At 34.7% G+C, this 19,650-nt stretch overlaps 1 protein-coding gene across 1 annotated transcript; it reads left to right on the top strand.

Moving 5' to 3' along the window:
• The first annotated feature begins 337 nt into the window (after positions 1-337).
• matk (megakaryocyte-associated tyrosine kinase) lies at positions 338-19,650 on the top strand. The gene is made up of 13 exons (XM_051947590.1): positions 338-665; positions 2,522-2,566; positions 4,262-4,375; positions 4,469-4,584; positions 4,965-5,184; positions 8,287-8,380; positions 9,062-9,127; positions 9,378-9,477; positions 9,627-9,711; positions 11,271-11,344; positions 11,445-11,640; positions 12,467-12,553; positions 16,017-19,650. The coding sequence occupies exons 2-13, from the start codon at positions 2,558-2,560 to the stop codon at positions 16,230-16,232; spliced, it is 1,377 nt and encodes a 458-aa protein (XP_051803550.1). The 5' UTR covers positions 338-665; positions 2,522-2,557; the 3' UTR covers positions 16,233-19,650.

Here is a 19,650-nt window from a genome sequence, read left to right as displayed (position 1 = left end):
ACACTTCCAGGAACTTTCTGGGGTCTCATTTGTAAATTTTACACTTTTTCTTGCATTTTCAAAAGGATTCCATGTAGGTTTTCGATTAACCATGACTTAAAAATGACATTCTGTGTGTGCCTCTGTATAATAGTCAATAAATGTAAGTACTGGTGTGATGATCTGGGACTTTTAAGTGTGAGAAATGTGCAAAAAATAGAAAATTACTGTAGGGGGCAAATACTTTTACTGTGCTAGTCTGTGTCCTCACCTAATTTCAGGTTATTTCTCTTGAAATATGCACTCTAGATATGACTTTCCAGGTAAACTTGATCTGACAAACACGGAAGCCTCATAATTCAGCCACCGCATTTAACAGAACTGAGGCGGTGCAGCGACTCATTTCTCATCGTTTCTGTGTTTTCTGCTGGAGTGTTTGGGTGGAATAAACAGACAGAGGCGTGAATCAGCTCCAGCGTCACCCCTTGCGTCGCCTCTTTCAATATAAAGTGAATTTTTCCAAGTATTGAGGAAGTGCCGCTTCTCTTCTCATCGGCTCCTGTCGGTGCTTCTACAGCCCACCGATGTGACACAGACACCGGACGTTCTCTGCAGCTTTCTCCGTCCTGGAGGTTGTTTTCTGTCTGGATCCAGGAGGAAGGACAGAATCTGACTCGGATCCGCAGGTATGAAACGTTAATGTCGGTGAGAGCCGCCCGTCCTCCGGTCAGTCCGGTTCGTATGCGACGGGAGCAGCTGCTGGAGCGAAGACGGAGAAATGATCGATTTATTGGTAGAGGATCGACCACAGGAATGTTTATTAGGAGGGTCAGATGCGTAGAAATCTCTAGGTGGCACAAAAATGACTGAATTTCATGACTTTTATGCTGTTATTGCCTTGATTCTGGTTGGAAACTGTCGAAGAAATGGCATTCAGATACTCGTTGTTTCTTATTTTACAAAGAAATCCACAACTATGGGATGTAACACAGGGGCAGTTTTAGCTGTTTGGTGACCAATGTTCAAAATATTCCAGGAGAACAGATGCTGTAGTGTATTTGTAGGGGGAAGTTTAAAACATAGGGTCGTTTGTGATTTAAATATTTAAAATTCTGCCTAAATGTGATGACAGTCTATCTAACTACAGCAACATACGGTTCAAAAATGTGTTTTTATTCTTATTAGGCTGCCTGTTGCCAAACTTTGTATTAATATTTAAAGAGTTAATGTTCTCTAATGCATCTGTATGCCCAGCATTGCAAATAATGCTGCAAATATTCTGAATTTTCTGTAAAAATCTCCCTGACAAAATATGTAAATCAGGCTTTTGTGGTAAAATAAGCTGTGACACACTTCTGGATTTAATGAATAACTGATTTACCTGCAGCTGATAAACCTGTCTGAGTTGAAGATAAAACTGTTAAATCCTGATCCATTCTGTCTCTATATTGGGGTGAATTTATAATTAGAATGTCCTGTTGTCTCAATTTACAGACACCAAAAAAAATATTGCTCCCTTGTCTGGAAAAAAAAATCCAAAAATTCAGCAAAAAAAAAAAAAAAAAAATCCCCAAATTTATTAAAAACTGCAAAATCTTCAGGAAGAAAATTCCAGAAATTCCCTAACAGTTTCATTTTTTTAAAAATCCCCAAATTTGGCAAGAAAGAAATTTTTAAAAATAAAAATTGTAAATATTTAAAAAAAAGGATTAAAAAATTCCCCCCCAAAAATCCTAAAAATATCTAAAGTGAATACATATATATCAGTAAAAGTTCTAATATTTTCTTTAAGAACATTCAGGGAAAAAAATCAATCGCAAAATTCCATTTGGATTGACTTAATCTGTTGTCTTCTTCTTCTTTTAGATATCTACTGTCATGTCTGTCCACTCTGTAGCCACATTCTGTTTATAGCAGCCAACAACAATAATTCATTAAATATTTATCCCCTTTTATGTACAGCCATAAAATAGAGCCTTACTTCGTAGGGGTGTTTCATATCGTGTAGGACACTGGGTGCTTCTTCTCTCTGGACATGTTTAACAGCAAACATTTTTGATGGAAATAATCACATTAGAAATACATTTTTTCACTCCTCACCTTGTTTTCTGATTGAATAGAAGCTAGCTGGGTTGTGTTCTGGTCATTTCATGGCTAATTTTTGGCTAAGTTTTCTGCCTTACAGTGTCCAATAAACAGTTCTCTGGTATAAACAGGAGGTCTTATGACACTGTGGTCATTAATTAGCTTATAGCATATGCTAATTCATGCATTCCTACAGTTTTCGTGTCTTCAGAGCGTCAGAATTGGCACGTATGCAGTTGATCTCTTGTGCATTTCATGATAAACTACATGAGAAAATGATGAAATAATATAAAAATATCCAGACAGGAAAGATTTGAGCGAACAGGCTCCATAACTTCAGTAAAACGGGCTAGTTAGGAGATGGACTGGCAGGTATTGGCATCATTAGCAAAGTCACTGATATCTGAGAAAATCCTGGTTTATCTGGCTGCTCAGAGACTTTTTCTGTCTTTTACAGGTTTTTACTGAATTATCCAAACATCGTGCATCACTGATGGCAATGGTACGTACAGTAGAGACGAGTTAAAGCAGTTTGCTAGGAATAGAAATCAACATTTCATCTCATCGTTAAAAAATTGATGCTCGTATATCCCAAAAAAGTCTCCTCAGACCATGAGAGAAGCTGAACGTGAACAATACCACGGGTACAATACATCCAGCAGAGCACTTTGTTTACATCAAACTTTCATGACAACAGCGTTTGTCATGAAAGTTTGATGCCCACGTACATTTTTGTTTTATTTCTGAAGCCAGATTCACTGACATGAACGTGTTTTCAAACCTGCAAAACGTTGAATTTTAGGCTGCAGCTGTTTGTTTTTGATAGTTTTGTTTGTGAATTGGCAGAAAAAGATGAAAAATGCTCATTATTACCCAGAGGGACGTCTTTAAATGTTTATTTTTTCTTCTACCACCTCAAAAAAAAGCAGTTTACTGTAAAAATAAATACAGAATCCTCACATCTGAAGAGAAAACCTGTGATTTTTTTTGCTGTTTTGCTGAAAAACAGACAGGATCTGATGATTTTATTGTTATTGATGTTCTGATTTCTTCTACAGCACAGTAGGAATCAGTGCTTTTACTGTTTTAATCCCTAAAGCTTAGAAAGAAAAATCCAGTCAGCCGTTCAGCCCAACAAGCTTTTAAAAGCTGATAATGTCCTTTTTAATATTTTATTATTGCCCTTTTAATGTTCTACTGTCTTAATCTTTAAGTGGTGTTCTTTAATGCTCTTTATATATTAATACTGCGTAAAGCTGAATGTTGGGTCCAGTTTTATTATTACTATATCGTCATATTAATGTTATGTATTAATATTAAGATATAATATGAAATAGTTTGTTAAAAACACACTTACAGAACCACAGATGGGTCTTATAGTAAATAACGACCAATAATCTGCTTTATGCTTCTGTGTTAGTTTCTATATGTTTTAAATTATTTGTATATTTATTTGTATTTTTATTCCTCTATTTTCTTTTATTCTGCTTTCTAAATATGTGCAAGGAATGAACCTATACTGCAACAGTACTGCTACTATCACAACCAGTCCAGGAGTAGTCGTACTTCTTCTTCTTACTATTATTATTGTTATTCAAGAAATTACATAATAAAATAAATATCAATAATAATAATAATAAAATTAATAAGTAAAATTGATGACAGTTATTATTGTTATGATTATTATTATTATTAAAAATTGTTTTAAAAATCTACTACAGTTATTAGATATTAAGAAATATTGTTAAATAAATTATGGAAAGAATTACAAAATAAAATTGCTTAACAATAATAATAATAATAATAATAATAATAATTGTTATTATTGTTAGTATATTTTTTATTTTATTCAGATTATTTTTATTATTAATATATATTCTTCTTATTATTGTAAAATGATAAAATCTATATATTAAAAATAATGATTAATAAAAAATAATAATGAAGAATTACAAAATAAAATAGTGATTAATAAACAAATATAGAAAGTTACAAAATCAATTTACTTAAAGTGTTTTATTATTATTATTATTAGTAGTAGTAGTAGTATCACTATTATTATTACTATTATTATTATTATTATTATTATAACTATTATTATTATTATTATTTTAAATAAGCGCAGACCTGACTTCCTTGTGTTTATGTGTATCATTTAAATGCCTCTCTTCTTCTTCCTGTTTTTCTTTGTCCTCAGATGAGCTGGACGTCTGGGACTCAGTGTGTGGCTAAAGCAGACCACCGTAAAGCCAAAGCAGGAGAGCTGACGTACCGGAAAGGAGACGTTCTCACCATCACAGACAGCAGCTCGGTACGGCCGTTTATTTATTCATTTATCATCTGATTTACTGCAGTTGCAGACCAGTTTCTTCAGACTCCGATACTTTCCTCTTGTGTTCTGCAGAGGAAGGGATTCTACGAGGCCAAACACAACGGCACAGGAGAGGAAGGACTCATCAGCTCCAGCAACGTCCGAGAAAGAGAAGCTCTGCGGGTGGATCCCAGCCTCAGCCTGATGCCGTGAGTTTCCTCCTCCTTCTAAATGCAGGAATGCCCCCGTTTATCACATTTATCTCTAACTTTATCTCTAACCACGTGGGCTGAAGCTGCAAACAAACAGTCTGACCCCATTAATCACTGCAGCTTCCTCTTTTTGGGCCAATAAGTCGTAGTTCTGTTTACAACATCTTAAGAACAGTGTGACTCCCAGTAAAATAAGAACACAGCTGCTGTTTAGAGTGAACCCACCACGCTTAAATAATGTGGCTTAGGAATAGTTTCTGCATTTAATAACTCTCTGTGATCTGATTTTCTCTACATATACAAGAATTTGTAAAATACATTTCTTCTGTGTTTGGATCATGAAGCTGATTGATCTTCTTTGCTTGGTGTTGGATCAGCTGGTTTCACGGGAAGATCTCGGGTCCGGAGGCGGTGAACAAGCTGCAGCCGGCTGAAGACGGTTTGTTTCTGGTCAGAGAAAGCATCCGTCATCCTGGAGACTACGTTCTGTGCGTCAGCGTCTGTGGAGAAGTCATCCACTACCGAGTGATTTATCAGGACAACAAGCTGACCATCGACAACACGCAGTTCTTCTACAACCTCATCGACGTGATCGAGGTCAGAAAACACACTTGATTCAAAAGTCTAAGCACTAAATCCAGCTGTTCTGAGGATCTGGAAAATTCATAGACTGTATTTAAATCTTTATCTACAGTCTTTGTATACAGTCTATGAAAAACCTGCAGGCTTCCAGACAACAAAAGAAAACACGTTCTGTTCCATAAAATATCCGGTTTTCTGGCTCTGTTCTGATTTCCTGCTTTTCTTCTGGTACTATACTGTATTATTTCCTCATCCAGGTCTCTAATGAACCTTTAAACACCTGAAAACAAACGCTGAGAGTCTTTCTAGATGTTAACATGAGGATGCTAACTCTCTGGTGTTTAGCAGCTTTCTATATTTGCTCTTCTAGTTTAGGACAAAGCAACTCTTCACACTTCTGTTTCACCAGAGAACAGCATAGGAGAGTATCTCCAAAAGTTCCACAAAGACTCCCACATCCTGTCTGACTCAGCTTTTCTTCAACCAGACAGTCTGGAACGAAAAGATTCTGAAGAAGAAACAACTCACCACAACGCATAGATTAGACAGGACGCTGTAATTTACCCCAAACAGCTTTAAATAGCGACGATAATCATGAGTAAATTCCACAGTGTTCACATAAAATGGCTAAAATTCTCAAATATGAACGCTCCAAACCACATATTCTGAAAACTAAAGACTCAAAGGTTATTAGTCTGCATATGTATATGGATACGTACACATTAAGCAGATGAGATTAACCCTCCTGTTGTCCTCATTTACAGGCACCAAAAATGATTTTCCTCATCTGAAAAAATCCAAAAGTTCAGCAAAAAAATTCCTCAAATTTCTGAAAATTTTCAAAACCTTTAGGAAGAAAATTCCAATAATTCCTTAAAAGTTTTATTTTTAAAAATACCCCAAATCTGGCAAGAAAATCCTTGTAAATATTTTCAAAAAATTAGTAAAAAATCTTCCAAAAAAATCCTAAAAATATCTAAAGTGATTCCATATATATCAGTAAAACTTCAGATATTTTATTTAAGAACATTCACATAAAAATCAACCAAAATCCAGTGATTTTGGTTGATTTTTATGTGAATGTTCTAAAGAAACATTTTTAACATTTCTTCTTTCCACCAAAAATGGTCAGAAATTTCCCCCAAATTTTTTTTCCCACATTTTCAAAATAATCTGGAGAAAGACCGTCGATGTTTAGCTAGCAGCATATTTAGATTCAGATTCTACTTTATGTTTAAATTTAGCAGATTTACCTTCACTTTTACCATCTTTCATTGGCATCCATGACAGGCTAATACTTTGTTCTTTGGTTCTTAAATGCAGAACCACACCAGAACATTTTACGTGGTGCAGAAGGAGCTGATCAGAATCGCTTTAAACTCAAACACAGTCTCAAGGTTTTTAACGTATTTGATCATCTGAAGAAGTTTCAGACAAATAAAAATGTGCATTTAATGGTTGTAAAAGATGAGAAAATTTGTGCTAAATTTCATTACAATCCACCTAAGAACAAAGTGATTTTCATGGGATATCACCGTTTTAAACTGAGATTTATTCATTTTTCTCAGATTGTGATTACCGTAGTTTGAAAAGTCTGAATCTCTCTTTGTGGGTGATGTCAGGACAGATCGGAATAATCAGCATCACAGCAGCTCAGAATAAAGTGTTGGTTCTCAGAAATGGGGCCTCAGATGAGACACCGCGTGCTGCTTCCTTCCTCTGACTATGTATAACGTTTGTGGTCCTGAAAGCCGTCAGTCAACGTGAACTTCAGCCCATTTAAGGTTTATCTGTGTCCGGCTAAAGCACATATTCTCCTCAGACGTTGCAGCTTTATGCTTATTTCTTATCAGGGAGCTGCAGATGGCTTCAGTCCTGAGTCAGAGCAGCTGAACATTTGGGCCACGTCGTGTCAGAAAGTAAAAAAAAAATCAACGAATGCGTCACAATAAATGAGCTCATAAAGCAGTCAGCGGTTCGTTTTAATCATCTGTGCCGTCTGTTGAGGGTTTAAATAACTTCCTGAATGCTGAGGAGGCTTTTTATTATTGAGTATTCAGTCTGGAGACGTGCTAAGAAAAAAGTCCTGGCAGCTTATTATCCGCAGTTTGTCTTTGAAATTAATTAAAATCTGAGATTTTATGTCAACTGACAGCGTTTCCATGGTAACAGTTTCCTGTGTTTTCTTAGTGACTTGAATGGAAATTATTACAAAAGGAGCATTTCTACTTTTAATTGGTGTTGTTGGGGTGAAAATCAGAAAGTTTTTAACATTTTAACAGTGTAAAAAATAAATTAATTGTATAAACAGTAAAAACAATACTTTTTTGTAATTTAATAGTGAATCTTATTTAATGGTGCATTTACAGTGAAAATGAAAACTGTTTTGTTATTTAATGTTAAATCTATAACAGTAAATGACATTTTAATTTATGTAATGATGCATTTATTTTGAAAATTAAGACTTTTTTGTTATTAAATGTTAAATCTATTTTTAAAAAATGACATTTTAATTTATTTAATGATGTATTTACAGTGAAAATGAAAACTGTTTTGTTATCAAATGGTAAATCTATAACAGTAAATGACATTTACATGCATAATACAGATATTTATTGGAGTATAAAGACATTAATAGAAATGTTAATTCACCATTTTTCAATCCTTAAAGTTTTTCTTTCAAATAATGTGAATATTCTGTAATATATAGATGTTTTTTCTGATTAAATATAGTGAAAAATCATGGAGTTTTACAAGTCAAACACAAACTAATATTTGTAAAAATAAACTATTTTATGTGGAAAATATTTGTTTTTTTTTTACAGTATTTATGTGAATTAAGGCTTTTTTAAAAATAGTGATTTCACTAATAAAGTGTAAACATTAAAACAGGACATTTTTGTTATTAAATGGTAAATCTGTAACAGAAGTTGGCATTTTAAATTATTTAATAGTTTGTTTACAGTGAAAATTCAGACTGTTTTTGTACTTTAATGGTAAATCTAAACTGCAAATGTTAAACTAGTGCTTCGTAATTTTGGCAGAACAATACCTGGAACCGAGCAGTTTACAGAAAAACGTGTAAATAATAAGTGAACGTTGTGTTCCCTGTTTCAGTTTTACTCAAAGAATAAAGGTTCCATCGCTACGACTCTGCTGAAGCCCAAACAGAAACACGGAACCAAATCAGCAGAACTGGAGCTGTCCAAGAGTAAGAGCAGAACAACATCTGCATCTGCACATCTGCACTGGAAGAAATAACACGAGAATCCTGTTTTTGTTTTTAACTTCCCATTTATAAAAATACAGAGTTTATAGCTGGCATTATTTACAGTTTGAAGATGTTTTCTCCCTTTTTTATTTTATTTTATTTTATTTTACAGCTAATGTAGAAATCAATATTTTTTCTGTCTGGGATTTTGCTAAATATTTTCTGTAATTTACCAAAATTAGGAAAATAGCAGTTTAAATATTAATTTACCATTTTTTCAATCATTAATGTTTTTCTTTAAAATAATGTCAATTATCTGTAATTTACAGAATTTTTTGCTGAGTTTATGTAAAAATAGATTTTTTTGTGTAGACAATATTTACATATTTTCATAGTATATATGTATTTTTTTTTTAGATTTTACTTATGTGTTATTTAACAAAACTGTGAAAATCTCTAAAATAATAATAATGAAGTAAATTCTTTTTTTTTTTTAAAAACCTAAATTTAAAAAAAACATATTTTACAATCATTCTGAAAAGCAGGACTTAAAAATTAGGTTTTCTTTGTATAATAATTTACGTAAGTCCCTGTTTGTCCTTTTTGATATGTCAAATATTATCTTAAAGAGGATAAAAACATGTTTGAGGTTAATTTAATGACGTATTTGTTGTTTTCCAGCTGGATGGCTGCTGGACATCACCAAGCTCACGCTGGGAGAGAACATCGGAGAAGGAGAGTTTGGTGGTGAGCTTTATTCATTCTGTCTGATTTTTATCAACCTTTTTATGAATCCTCATGACACTCAGAACAAAGAAGAGTCAGAAACATTTCTAGGAGAAGAGCTGGACTTATGTTTTTGAAGATGTTTCACAGAGAATCCGAGAGAAAGGAAGAAGTCTAGAGAAGATGAAACGTCAAGAACAAGTTTCTTTCTGCTGAAGATGTTTGACTTTTTGTGGTTGAGAGTCTACAGAGTTTCATTGTTATCCCTCAGCGGTGTATGAAGGCGACTACATGGGCCAGCGAGTGGCAGTGAAGACCATAAAATGTGACGTTACGGCTCAGGCCTTCCTGCAGGAAACCACGGTGATGACGTGAGATTTCCTCAAACTTCATGTTTTTATTTATCTTCTGCAGCTTCTCTCTGAACAGCTGAATCCATTTAACTGTCAATAACAACGATTAGTCCAAATAGATGGATAAAAATCTGCTTGTTGTGACTTATTTTACTCTTTTCTTCCAGGAAGCTGCAGCACAAGAACCTGGTGCGTCTGCTGGGCGTCATCCTGCACAAAGGGCTGCACATCGTCACGGAGCTCATGACCAAGGTACCGTTTAACAGCGAAAGAACCGCAGAGCTGAAGATACACTGAGTGCAAAAGTAGCTTTGCACACGATGAAGCAGAAAATAAACTGCAGACGGAAGCAAAACCCACGAGTTTGACTGAAATACTTCAGACGAGTCACCAGAACAAAAACACTAAATAACATCAATGAAGACTTCAACAAACCTGGAGGACGTGTGTGAACTTAAAATGGAAAAAAAAGAGCAAATTATCATTTGTAAAAATAGTATTCTAATTTCATCTCTCTCGCTCTCTTTTTTAAATAGCTAATATGTAAACTAACATTTCTTTTTCTGGGATTTTATTAAATATTATCTGCAATTTAACTAAATGTGGAAAATAACAGTTTAAAAAATTATTCACCATCTTTCAATCCTCAAATAAATTTGCAGATTTAAATAGAGCATAAATAAATACAGTATAGTAATAAAACTACAGTTTTTGGCCTGTTTTCGCTCTCTTTATTTATTTATTTTTACAGCAAAAATCCAATGTGTAAATTAATCATTTTTCTCTGGGATTTTACTAAATATTATCTTTAATTTAACAAAATTTTGAAAAAAAAAATGTTAAAAATGATTTTCCATTTTTCAGTCCTTAATGTTTTTCTTTTAGATAATGTGAATTATTCGTAATATATTGATTATTTTTGCTGATTTAAAAGCTTTTTACAGCTAAAGTCTAAATTTATAGTTGTTTTTTTAAATGAATATAATCATTAATTTACCAGAATTAAAAAAGAAACAATTTTTAAAAAAAAAACATTTTTCAACCCTTATTTGTTTTCTTTTATATCATACGAATTATTATTGTTACATTGATTTTTTTGTATTTTTGCTGATTTAAATACATATAAATAACAGAATTTTAGAAGTAAATCATGTTTAAAAAAAATTGTAAAAATACAGATTTTTATAGTGGACTTCTAAAAAAATGAAAATAAAAAAATTACAGCTAACTTGTAAAGTAATAATTTTTCCTGGGACTTTACTAAATAATTTCTAATAATATTTAACATAAAATGAAATTTAAAATATAGATTTTTTATGTACAGTATGGGCTGTTCTCTCTCTTTTTTATTTTTATTTTGCAGGGAGAGAAATAAGTATTTAATCTCCTGCATATTTCATGATTTTAGCCACATTTAAAAAATGAGCGGTTCATAAATTCAGCAGTATGTTTATTCTAATTGTTAGAGACAGAATATCAATAAAAGATCCAGAGAAGCACATTAACTATCGATCTTTTACGTCCCTGTATGCATTTGCAGTATTTATATAGAATGAAAAGCTTTTTTCTGCAGCTTCACCACCGCCAGCAAGTGAGGAAATATTTGTTTATCAGTTATTAGTTTACTTTTGGTGGCAGTTTGAATAAAAAAAAATCTGCCAGTAAAATGACTTTGTGCCACTTGGAGTCGCCAGAATGCAACTTTTCTCTCCTGCTAAATGGATTGATTGAGTTTCTGGTCCTCAAGTGGGATCATTGTAACAGTGATGCTTCAAAAATACTTTGTTTTATCGTTTGTTTGTTTGTTGCAGGGAAACCTTGTGAACTTTCTGAGGACCAGAGGACGTACGGTCGTAAACTCTGCTCAGCTTATTCGGTTCTCTCTGTGAGTTTTCACATCAAAATGGCGCTAAAGTTCGGGAGCTTCTGTTTTTGGGGATTCGTTGTGTGATTTTGATAAAACTTCTCGGTGTGTTTGCCACCAGCGATGTGTGTGAAGGGATGGAGTATCTGGAGTCCAAGAAGTTCATTCACAGAGATCTGGCGGCTCGTAACGTCCTGGTTTCTGACGACAGCGTTGCCAAAGTCAGCGACTTCGGTCTGACCAAGGTCGACTCCAAGGCGTCGGATAAAGCCAAGCTGCCCATTAAGTGGACGGCACCAGAAGCTCTGAGGAAGGAGGTCAGTTTAAGGAGATGACAGGGCATCAAAATCCACATTCTTACATCTCGGTTTAGATTAATGGACACATTTGCAGGATTTAGCGGCTTCTAACAGTGAGGATTTAGATTGTAATTAACTTAATTCAGCCTAATTATCATTCATATATAATATACAGTATAAAACACACGATAAAGACTAGATCTGGACAAACAGCAGCTCATCAAAGCATCTTATTTATGATTTTTGGAACACAAAAAAGTCTGTCCATGAATAACAGATAAACTAATGCTGTACTACTGTTGCTCTGTGTTAGTTAAAGTTGCTCTAAATGAGTTAAAGTTGCTTAAAAAGGAGTTAAAGTTGCTTAAGAAGGAGTCAAAGTTGCTCTATATTAGATTAAGTTGTCCTACATTTGTTAAGGTTTCTTTTAATGAGTTAAAGTTGCTCTGTATTTGAAAAAGTTACTGAAGTTATTTTACATAAAAAAATCATCTGATTCTGCAGAGGTCGGGTTGAAATTTTGTTAGATAAAATAATGTGAGTAAAATGGCTGCAACTGAATATTTCCACTTATTTAAACCTAAAACTAAACAAAAAAAATTGTCTGATATGAATGACTGTGCTATTTGTGGTACTTACTGCATAAAAACATGTATTTTCTAACTGATTTATACATTCTAATAGTGCTTATTCTTATATAGAGTTAAGAAATCAGCCGCCAAGTCGAGGACATAACGGACTAGATTGTCTTTAATTCATCAGGATGTTAGCGATGGATTACTTCCTGCATTTATACCAACTCTGAAAAGCATAAAATTCGTACACGTTTGTTCTCATCATGCAGAAATTCTCCACAAAGTCAGATGTTTGGAGTTACGGGATTCTTCTGTGGGAGATCTTCTCATACGGTCGGCAGCCGTATCCTAAGATGGTACGTAGCTCCAGAACACCGCCGTCAGTGTGTGTGTTTACAGCTCATTTACTGCACAATGACTGCAATATGTTTCATGAAACGGTGATGAGATTACTGTGGTTCTAGTTCCTGGAATAATATGTCAAAATATGCCTGTATTAGTTATTTTTACACAATGGAAAATGATTCTGGTGTCAAATGTTGATAAAAATGAACCTTTCATTGTTTATAATTTCTTCTAACCAACCATCTATCACACATGCTGACATGAGCCTTGAAAGTTTACCCAGAATGCATTTTTCCCCCAAGTTTTTCATTCTCATAGCATCATACTTCCACCTCTATGCTTCACTGTCAGGATTATGCATTCACTGTGGAACTACTGCTCAGAAAAGACACAAAAACATCCTTCAAGTTTACCCAGAATACACCTTTTAACCCTCCTGTTGTCTTCATTTACAGGCACTAAAAAATATTGTTTCTTTGTCTGAAAAAAATCCAAAAATTCTGCAAAAAAATTCCACAAATTTACGAAAATTTGCAAAACCTTCACGAAGAAAATTCCAATAATTCCTTAAAATTTTCCCTTAAAAGTAGTTTTTTTTTAAATGCCCCAAATTTGGCAAGAAATTCTTGTAAATATTTTCAAAAAATGAGTAAAAACCTTCCAAAAAATCCTAAAAATATCTAAAGTGACTACATATATATCAGTAAAACTTCTAATATTTTTATTTAAGAACATTCACATAAAAATAAATCATTTGATGTGAATGTTATTAATAAACATTTTTAACATTTCTTTTTTTCCACCAAAAATTTCCCAAAAATGTTGAAAATGTGGACATCAGAAGTTTCACTGTAAAATTTTTGTTTATTTCCCACATTTTCAAACTTTAAAACAGGTCAGTTTGACCTGCAGGACAACTCGTGGGTTAAAACAAATCTCTCCATCTTGCTGAAATGTCACCTGTTAAGTGAATTGAAAAGTTTTCTTCAGCCTCATATCATCATACTTCCACCTCCATGCTTAACTGTCGGGACTATGCATTCACTGTGGTCAGAAAAGACACAAAACAACCACAAAGAAACACAAAACCAGCCTTAAAGTTTACCCAAAATGCATTTTTTACAGTTTCCTCTGGTGAATTATCAGAAACAGAAACACATCCAGGAAACCAGTGATTGTTTCTGGGACTCTGTCATTAAACTGCTGCAATTTCACTTTTCAAACTACTATACATCCCATAATAATGATGCTCTGAGTTGGTGATGAACAAAAAGTAGATTTAGTCACCTGAAGTGGTATCCACAAGGGTTTATATGTTGAGTGTGTTTTTTTCTCAGTAAATGTGACGTTTAACGAGGTCAGAATATGCAGCCGGTGTAAAGCATCGATGCCCTGCAGGCTGGAGGTTACGTCATCGTGTCACGCCAGGATTTCTGGTGTTACGTAGTGGGAGTGTCAGTGGAAAAGCTGCCAGGACTGTGGTCCGACTCATCAGCGGATCAGCGTCACGGAGCAGGAAGGGTTAGGATAACGCAGAGGTTTACCAGGCCTGCCGAATAATCTCATTGTTCACCGGGCGTTCGAACAGTTGGCGGTGGGAAGACGAAGCCGATCTTCACCTGTGATGGAAGTTTTAGTGCAGGTGGGCAGGAAAGAGAACAGGGAAGATCAGCCTGAGAGATCAGTGTGAGATGTCTAGCATCCTCTCATTAACGGCCTTATTTTCATCTGCTGTCCTCAACCTGGACACAGTTAGAACAAAAACAGGCCAGAAATCAGGAATTCCATTAAAAAAACCATACATTTCTGATGAGGCAAAGGAAAGACTATTGTGAGAGAAAACAGAGGAAATAAACTGTTTTCTGGATTTTAATTGTGACTCAAGTTGTCAAAGGAAAAATGTATGTATTTTAGTGGTGCGTCTAGTTTACACAGAGTATGCATTTTAATTTTGTGGATGGATAAAATAATAGTAATAATGTACTCACAAATGTTCACTTAATTAACAAGACTTGGTCTGTATTTTAATGACTTCATAGTAAAGAAAGAAAAGAAAATTCTTAATTTTGTGTCAGGTAAAAAAAAGCTAAATAGAAATGGACATTTGCCATCATATGGTGTGTCAATAGTGAAAAACAGGACATTTTCTGTTGTTTAATGGTATATCTACATGAGTAAAACTGCAAAAATCCAAAAAATCTATAAAATAACAGAAAAAGTGCTGACAGCTTGTTATCCAGCCTTTAATTAAAAAAACAGAAATGTTCTGTTAATTAACAGTGTGTCCACAGCAACAAGAAGAAACAAGACATTTTCCAGATTTTAATGACTTTAGAGGTCAAATGACGAAAAGAAGATAATTTTCTGCTTCTAATTTTGTGTCTAATAAAAGAACAAAACAAAACAAATAATAACAAATAATTAATGTTTGACCAACAATGAAAAAACAGGACATTTTCTGGTTATTTACTGGTAAATCTATAATAAAAATGAACACTTACTATTACTTAAAGGTATATCTATCATGGAAAATGATACATTTTCTGTTGTATACATAATAATACTAATTATAATTATTAATCCATAAAATAACAAAAAGTACTTACAGCTTATTGCCTGGGCACTGTCATGTAATTGACAGACAAACAAAGTATTTCTTATAAAAGTTCATTTCAATTAAATATATGTATGTCTATATAAAAACATAGACTAACATTCAAACACTCCTATGAGAATATTAAAATAACATTAAGGCGATGTGTTGTTTATTAAATCTCTGAACTGTTCATGATCAGAGTGGCATCATCTAATAATGCAGGTTTAAACATGTAAATAACCAGAAAAGTACAGCTTCTGGAACATCAGTGCTAAACAAACAGTGGTGGTTGTTAGACAGATATTTCTCTGTTTGTCTTCTCAGATAATCTGCTCTTAATGAGGCGCTTTGTTTCTTTGCCAACAGTACAGACTTCAGTATCAACAGGATCAGCAGCTTTAAATTAAAGAGTCTCTCCTTCTGTACGACACTAAAGCTCGTTGTTCACTTTGCTTCAGGTGGTGTCCTTTTAAATGCACGTGATTAAATACTAATTACATGCAACCTGATTTATTTATATTCCCCTTCAGTTAAACTCTGCACATGGTCATTTGTTAGCAGTTGGTTTTCAGACACTGATATTATTAGACTGTTTATTCAATAACTAATAAAGAAATACTGCATCTCAAAAATAATAATAATACTAATAATTCTGCATTTGTGACAATGCCATACAAGGGATGAGCAGCCTTGGAGGAGGACTGCTCTCTTATCTGTAAATATTGTACAATTAAAGTGAAATATTGTAAATTTTATCAAAAGGTACAATAAAGTCGTTTTCTCAGAGTTTAGATTGATTTTGTGGTTCAACAAACCAGCCTGTTAGACTTCATTTGAGTTCAGATTTTAAGTTTTTATTTCCTCCCTTGTGGTTTCAGTCTTTGAAGGAGGTGAAGGACAAGGTGGAGGCCGGGTATCGGATGGAGGCTCCGGAGGATTGTCCGCCCGGCGTTTACCCTCTGATGAGGCTTTGCTGGGAGCAGGAGCCTCGCAGGAGACCCGGATTCTCCAAACTGAGGGAGAAACTGGAGCGAGAGATGAGTAAACTGAGCTCTGAGTGTCGGGAAGGACTCGGTTCTGGTTCTGGATGCTGATCGTGAGTCTTTAACTTCCAGCTGGACTCCGTTCTTGAAGGAGATGGGATCTAGTTGCTTTGTGGAACCATGAATCTTCTAAAGTCTCTTTTGGTCTAAACTGAGTCACTTCCTGGGTTAGATTTTTGCACAAAGCGAACTGGTAACATCCATCTGTGGGGCGGTTCACCTCCTCCTGACTGAAATATCTCACCAGCTGGACTGCAATGAAGCATCTTGCAGACATTCATGTTCCTCAGAGGATGAATCTTAGTGACTTAAGTCACTTTTGACATGTCTTTTAACACCACCAACAAGTTCACGTTTACGGCTTTGAGTTAAATGTCGCAACAACTGTTTATTGGATTATAATGCAACTTGGTTCAGACATTCATGTTCCTCGGAGGATGAATCTTGGTGACTTAAGTCACTTTTGACTTCTCTTTTAGCACCACCAGCAGGTCCACATTTATGCTTTTGAGCAAAATGCAGAAATCACTATGGGATGGATTGTAATAGAACTTGGGGCAAACATGCATGTTCCTCAGAGGATGAATCTCAATGACTGAAGAGACTCTTGACCTCAGTTCTGATGCACAACAGGTTCATATTTATGGTTCTCGGTGAAATGCAGTAACAACTATTGAACGGATTGTAATGAAACTTGGTGCAGACGTTCGTGCTCCTCGAAGATGAATCTCAGTAACTTAAATGACTGTTTTAGGACCACCAACTGGTTCATGTTTTCAATGAAATGCAGCAATTACTGTCTGATGGATTGCAACAGAGCTTGGTACAGACATTCGTGTTCCTCAGAGGATGAACCTCAGTGACTTAAGAGACTCTTGACCTCAGTTCTAATGCACAACAGGTTCATATTTATGGTTTTGAGTGAAATGCAGCAACGACTGTTGGATGGATTGCAATGAAACTTAGTACAGACATTCCTGTTCCTCAGGATAAATCTCAATGACCTAAGTGACTGTTTAAGCGCCACCAACCGGTTCATGTTTAAGGTTTTGAGTGAAATGCAGCAACAGCTGTTGGAATATTGCAATGAAACCTGGTGCAGACATTCGTGTTCTCCTCAGGATGAATTCTGATAACTTTAGTAAACCCTTAATTTATTTCTTTATTCATTGTGAGCAAAACAAATATCTAAACTAAGAACATGATGTTTATCATGCTAACATGGTTAGCATGATAAACATCATGCCTGTTTAGCATCAGCATGTTACTGTTGTCACTGTACACGTTAGCATGTTGACGATTAGCTAAATTAGAACATCTTTAGTCTTGTTTTGTTCTTCGTGTCTTCATGTGCATCTGCTGCAGAGCCGTAAAGTGGACAATCAAAATTAAAAGTAAAAACAATCCAGAGGAGAACAAACTGCCACCTGTGAGGTCTGCTGACGCTGCGTTTGTAGTCTGACTCACCAGGCGAATAAGTTTTCTATTTGTTGATAATATCAGGCAGCTTCGTCCTTCTGCTCTTTGGTGTTACTGTTTTGTTCTGTGGACGAAACCACGACAAAAACCTCCAAGCATCAACCGAGCACACTGGAAATTAATCTCTGCAGAATGGTCTGGCAGTGCTAAGCCTGCAACGTTACCATGCTCTTGACCATGTAGTTCATTTGAAGGATAAAACTCTAAAACTTTAGTCGTCTGCTACGTTCAAAATAATTAGACGCAGCGTTACACTGAACATTTACTAGAGATCTCATTTTAAAGATCGAGATCAGGGCAGGTCGAGGCATTTTTAACCAAACCAGATTAGCTTTACTGAGCCTGAAACTAAGCCTGATGAAGTTGTTTACATCAGTTCTTCTGGTTTGATTAGCAGTTGGCAAACATCTACTGGATTGAAGTGTTGATGTCAAGCACAGTTTGTGGATGTGTCTGAACTGTCTGCTGTGTAGAAATTTCTTCAGCTGAAAAACTTGTAATATCTGCAATCTGAGTACTTTGTGAGTACTCCCACCAGTTTGATTCGACACCTAAACAGCAAACACAAGTTCACTCAGGTAACTCAGGAAAAGGCTTCACTGAAACAAAACGCTGGAAGAGATGGAGACAAGACCAAGAACACCACAGAGACTGAAGCTAAACTCAGCGCTGTGGTTCAACGTACAGCTTTTCACCGTCTCTTGCAGCTTGAGGAGCCACAGTTCATCCTTCTACCCTCTAACACTACATTTAGTGTCCTACTGGAGCTTCACAGCGAGGTTCCTGAGCACCTACAGAACGTTTGGTTTGACGAAGAAATGCTGTTTTTTTCTTAATGCCTTGCACAGTTATTTAGTTGTCAAGTTTATACATTGGATTGATTTTATTTATTTTAAATTTAATGTACTTGAAGTGTGTTTTATCCAGGAAAATGGTATCAGACTGAATTTTAAATAACTGCGATTAAATCCAAAAAAAATCCACATTTATATTACTTTTCAGTCATTGTCATAAAATCTGCAGCTGAACTTTACAGTCACTGTTCATGTCTTTTACAGGTAAAATGCACAAAAGCAATAAGTGAAATTTGTTGATCCAACCTTCAGTTTAGCAAAAGAGTGGATTAAAACCACAATGATGACGTTGCTTTTGACAAATGTGTTCAGCTGAAGAGGAGTTTTCGTGTTTGTTTATAATTTTGTGGGACTTTTAAAAATTGTGTTATTTCTGCTTTCAGAATTTAAACGTTGTGTGTTGAAATAACGCGACAATTAAAAGTTAAAAATATGAAAATTACCAAGAACTTTGTTGTTAATTAAATTACTTCTAAACTAAAGAAAATCAAATTAGAACAAGTTCATTTTTAAATGTTTTGTCAACATGTTTTTATGATTACGGTATTTAGATACATAACAGGCAAAAAACTCATTGGAACAACTTAAATTTATAGAAAAAAAACATCTTAAAGTTTTGTGTTCATGCTAATGCTGAACATTATCTCATTAAAAACACCTCAGATTGTGGAATAATTCCCATAGTGTGTTGGTTGAACACGATTTCATTAGAATTAAAAAAGATTCAAGCAAAATAGTTTATCAATTCATTTTGAGCCAAAACATTATTGTTTGGGTCTTAAATGGACCTTTAACTTTGCATGTTTTTAAAGGTTTATATTAATATGCACCCCTAAGCTGTGGGCTGCAGTGAAGGATGAGCCGTCACCTTGTCGGGTTTGATTTTTTTCATGGGATTTCTTGACTGGAACAACAAATATCACTGGTTTTATCTTTAGACGACATCTTTGACATGATTATGAGTGACAATAGGATGAAGAACTGACTTGGAAAAACTGTACATTCTCCTGAAAATGTTATATTTTGAGCTCAATCCATCTGGAAACAACAAATGTTCCTTATGTATGAATATGGTCAGAAATGACAGTACGAAAAGGTCATTTATATTTGTGTCCAATAAAGATGTTCAAAAAAGA

The sequence above is a fragment of the Acanthochromis polyacanthus genome, chromosome 4, assembly GCF_021347895.1.
Source record: "Acanthochromis polyacanthus isolate Apoly-LR-REF ecotype Palm Island chromosome 4, KAUST_Apoly_ChrSc, whole genome shotgun sequence".
NCBI classification, from domain to species: domain Eukaryota; kingdom Metazoa; phylum Chordata; class Actinopteri; family Pomacentridae; genus Acanthochromis; species Acanthochromis polyacanthus.
This window is presented reverse-complemented; position numbering and strand designations above follow the sequence as displayed.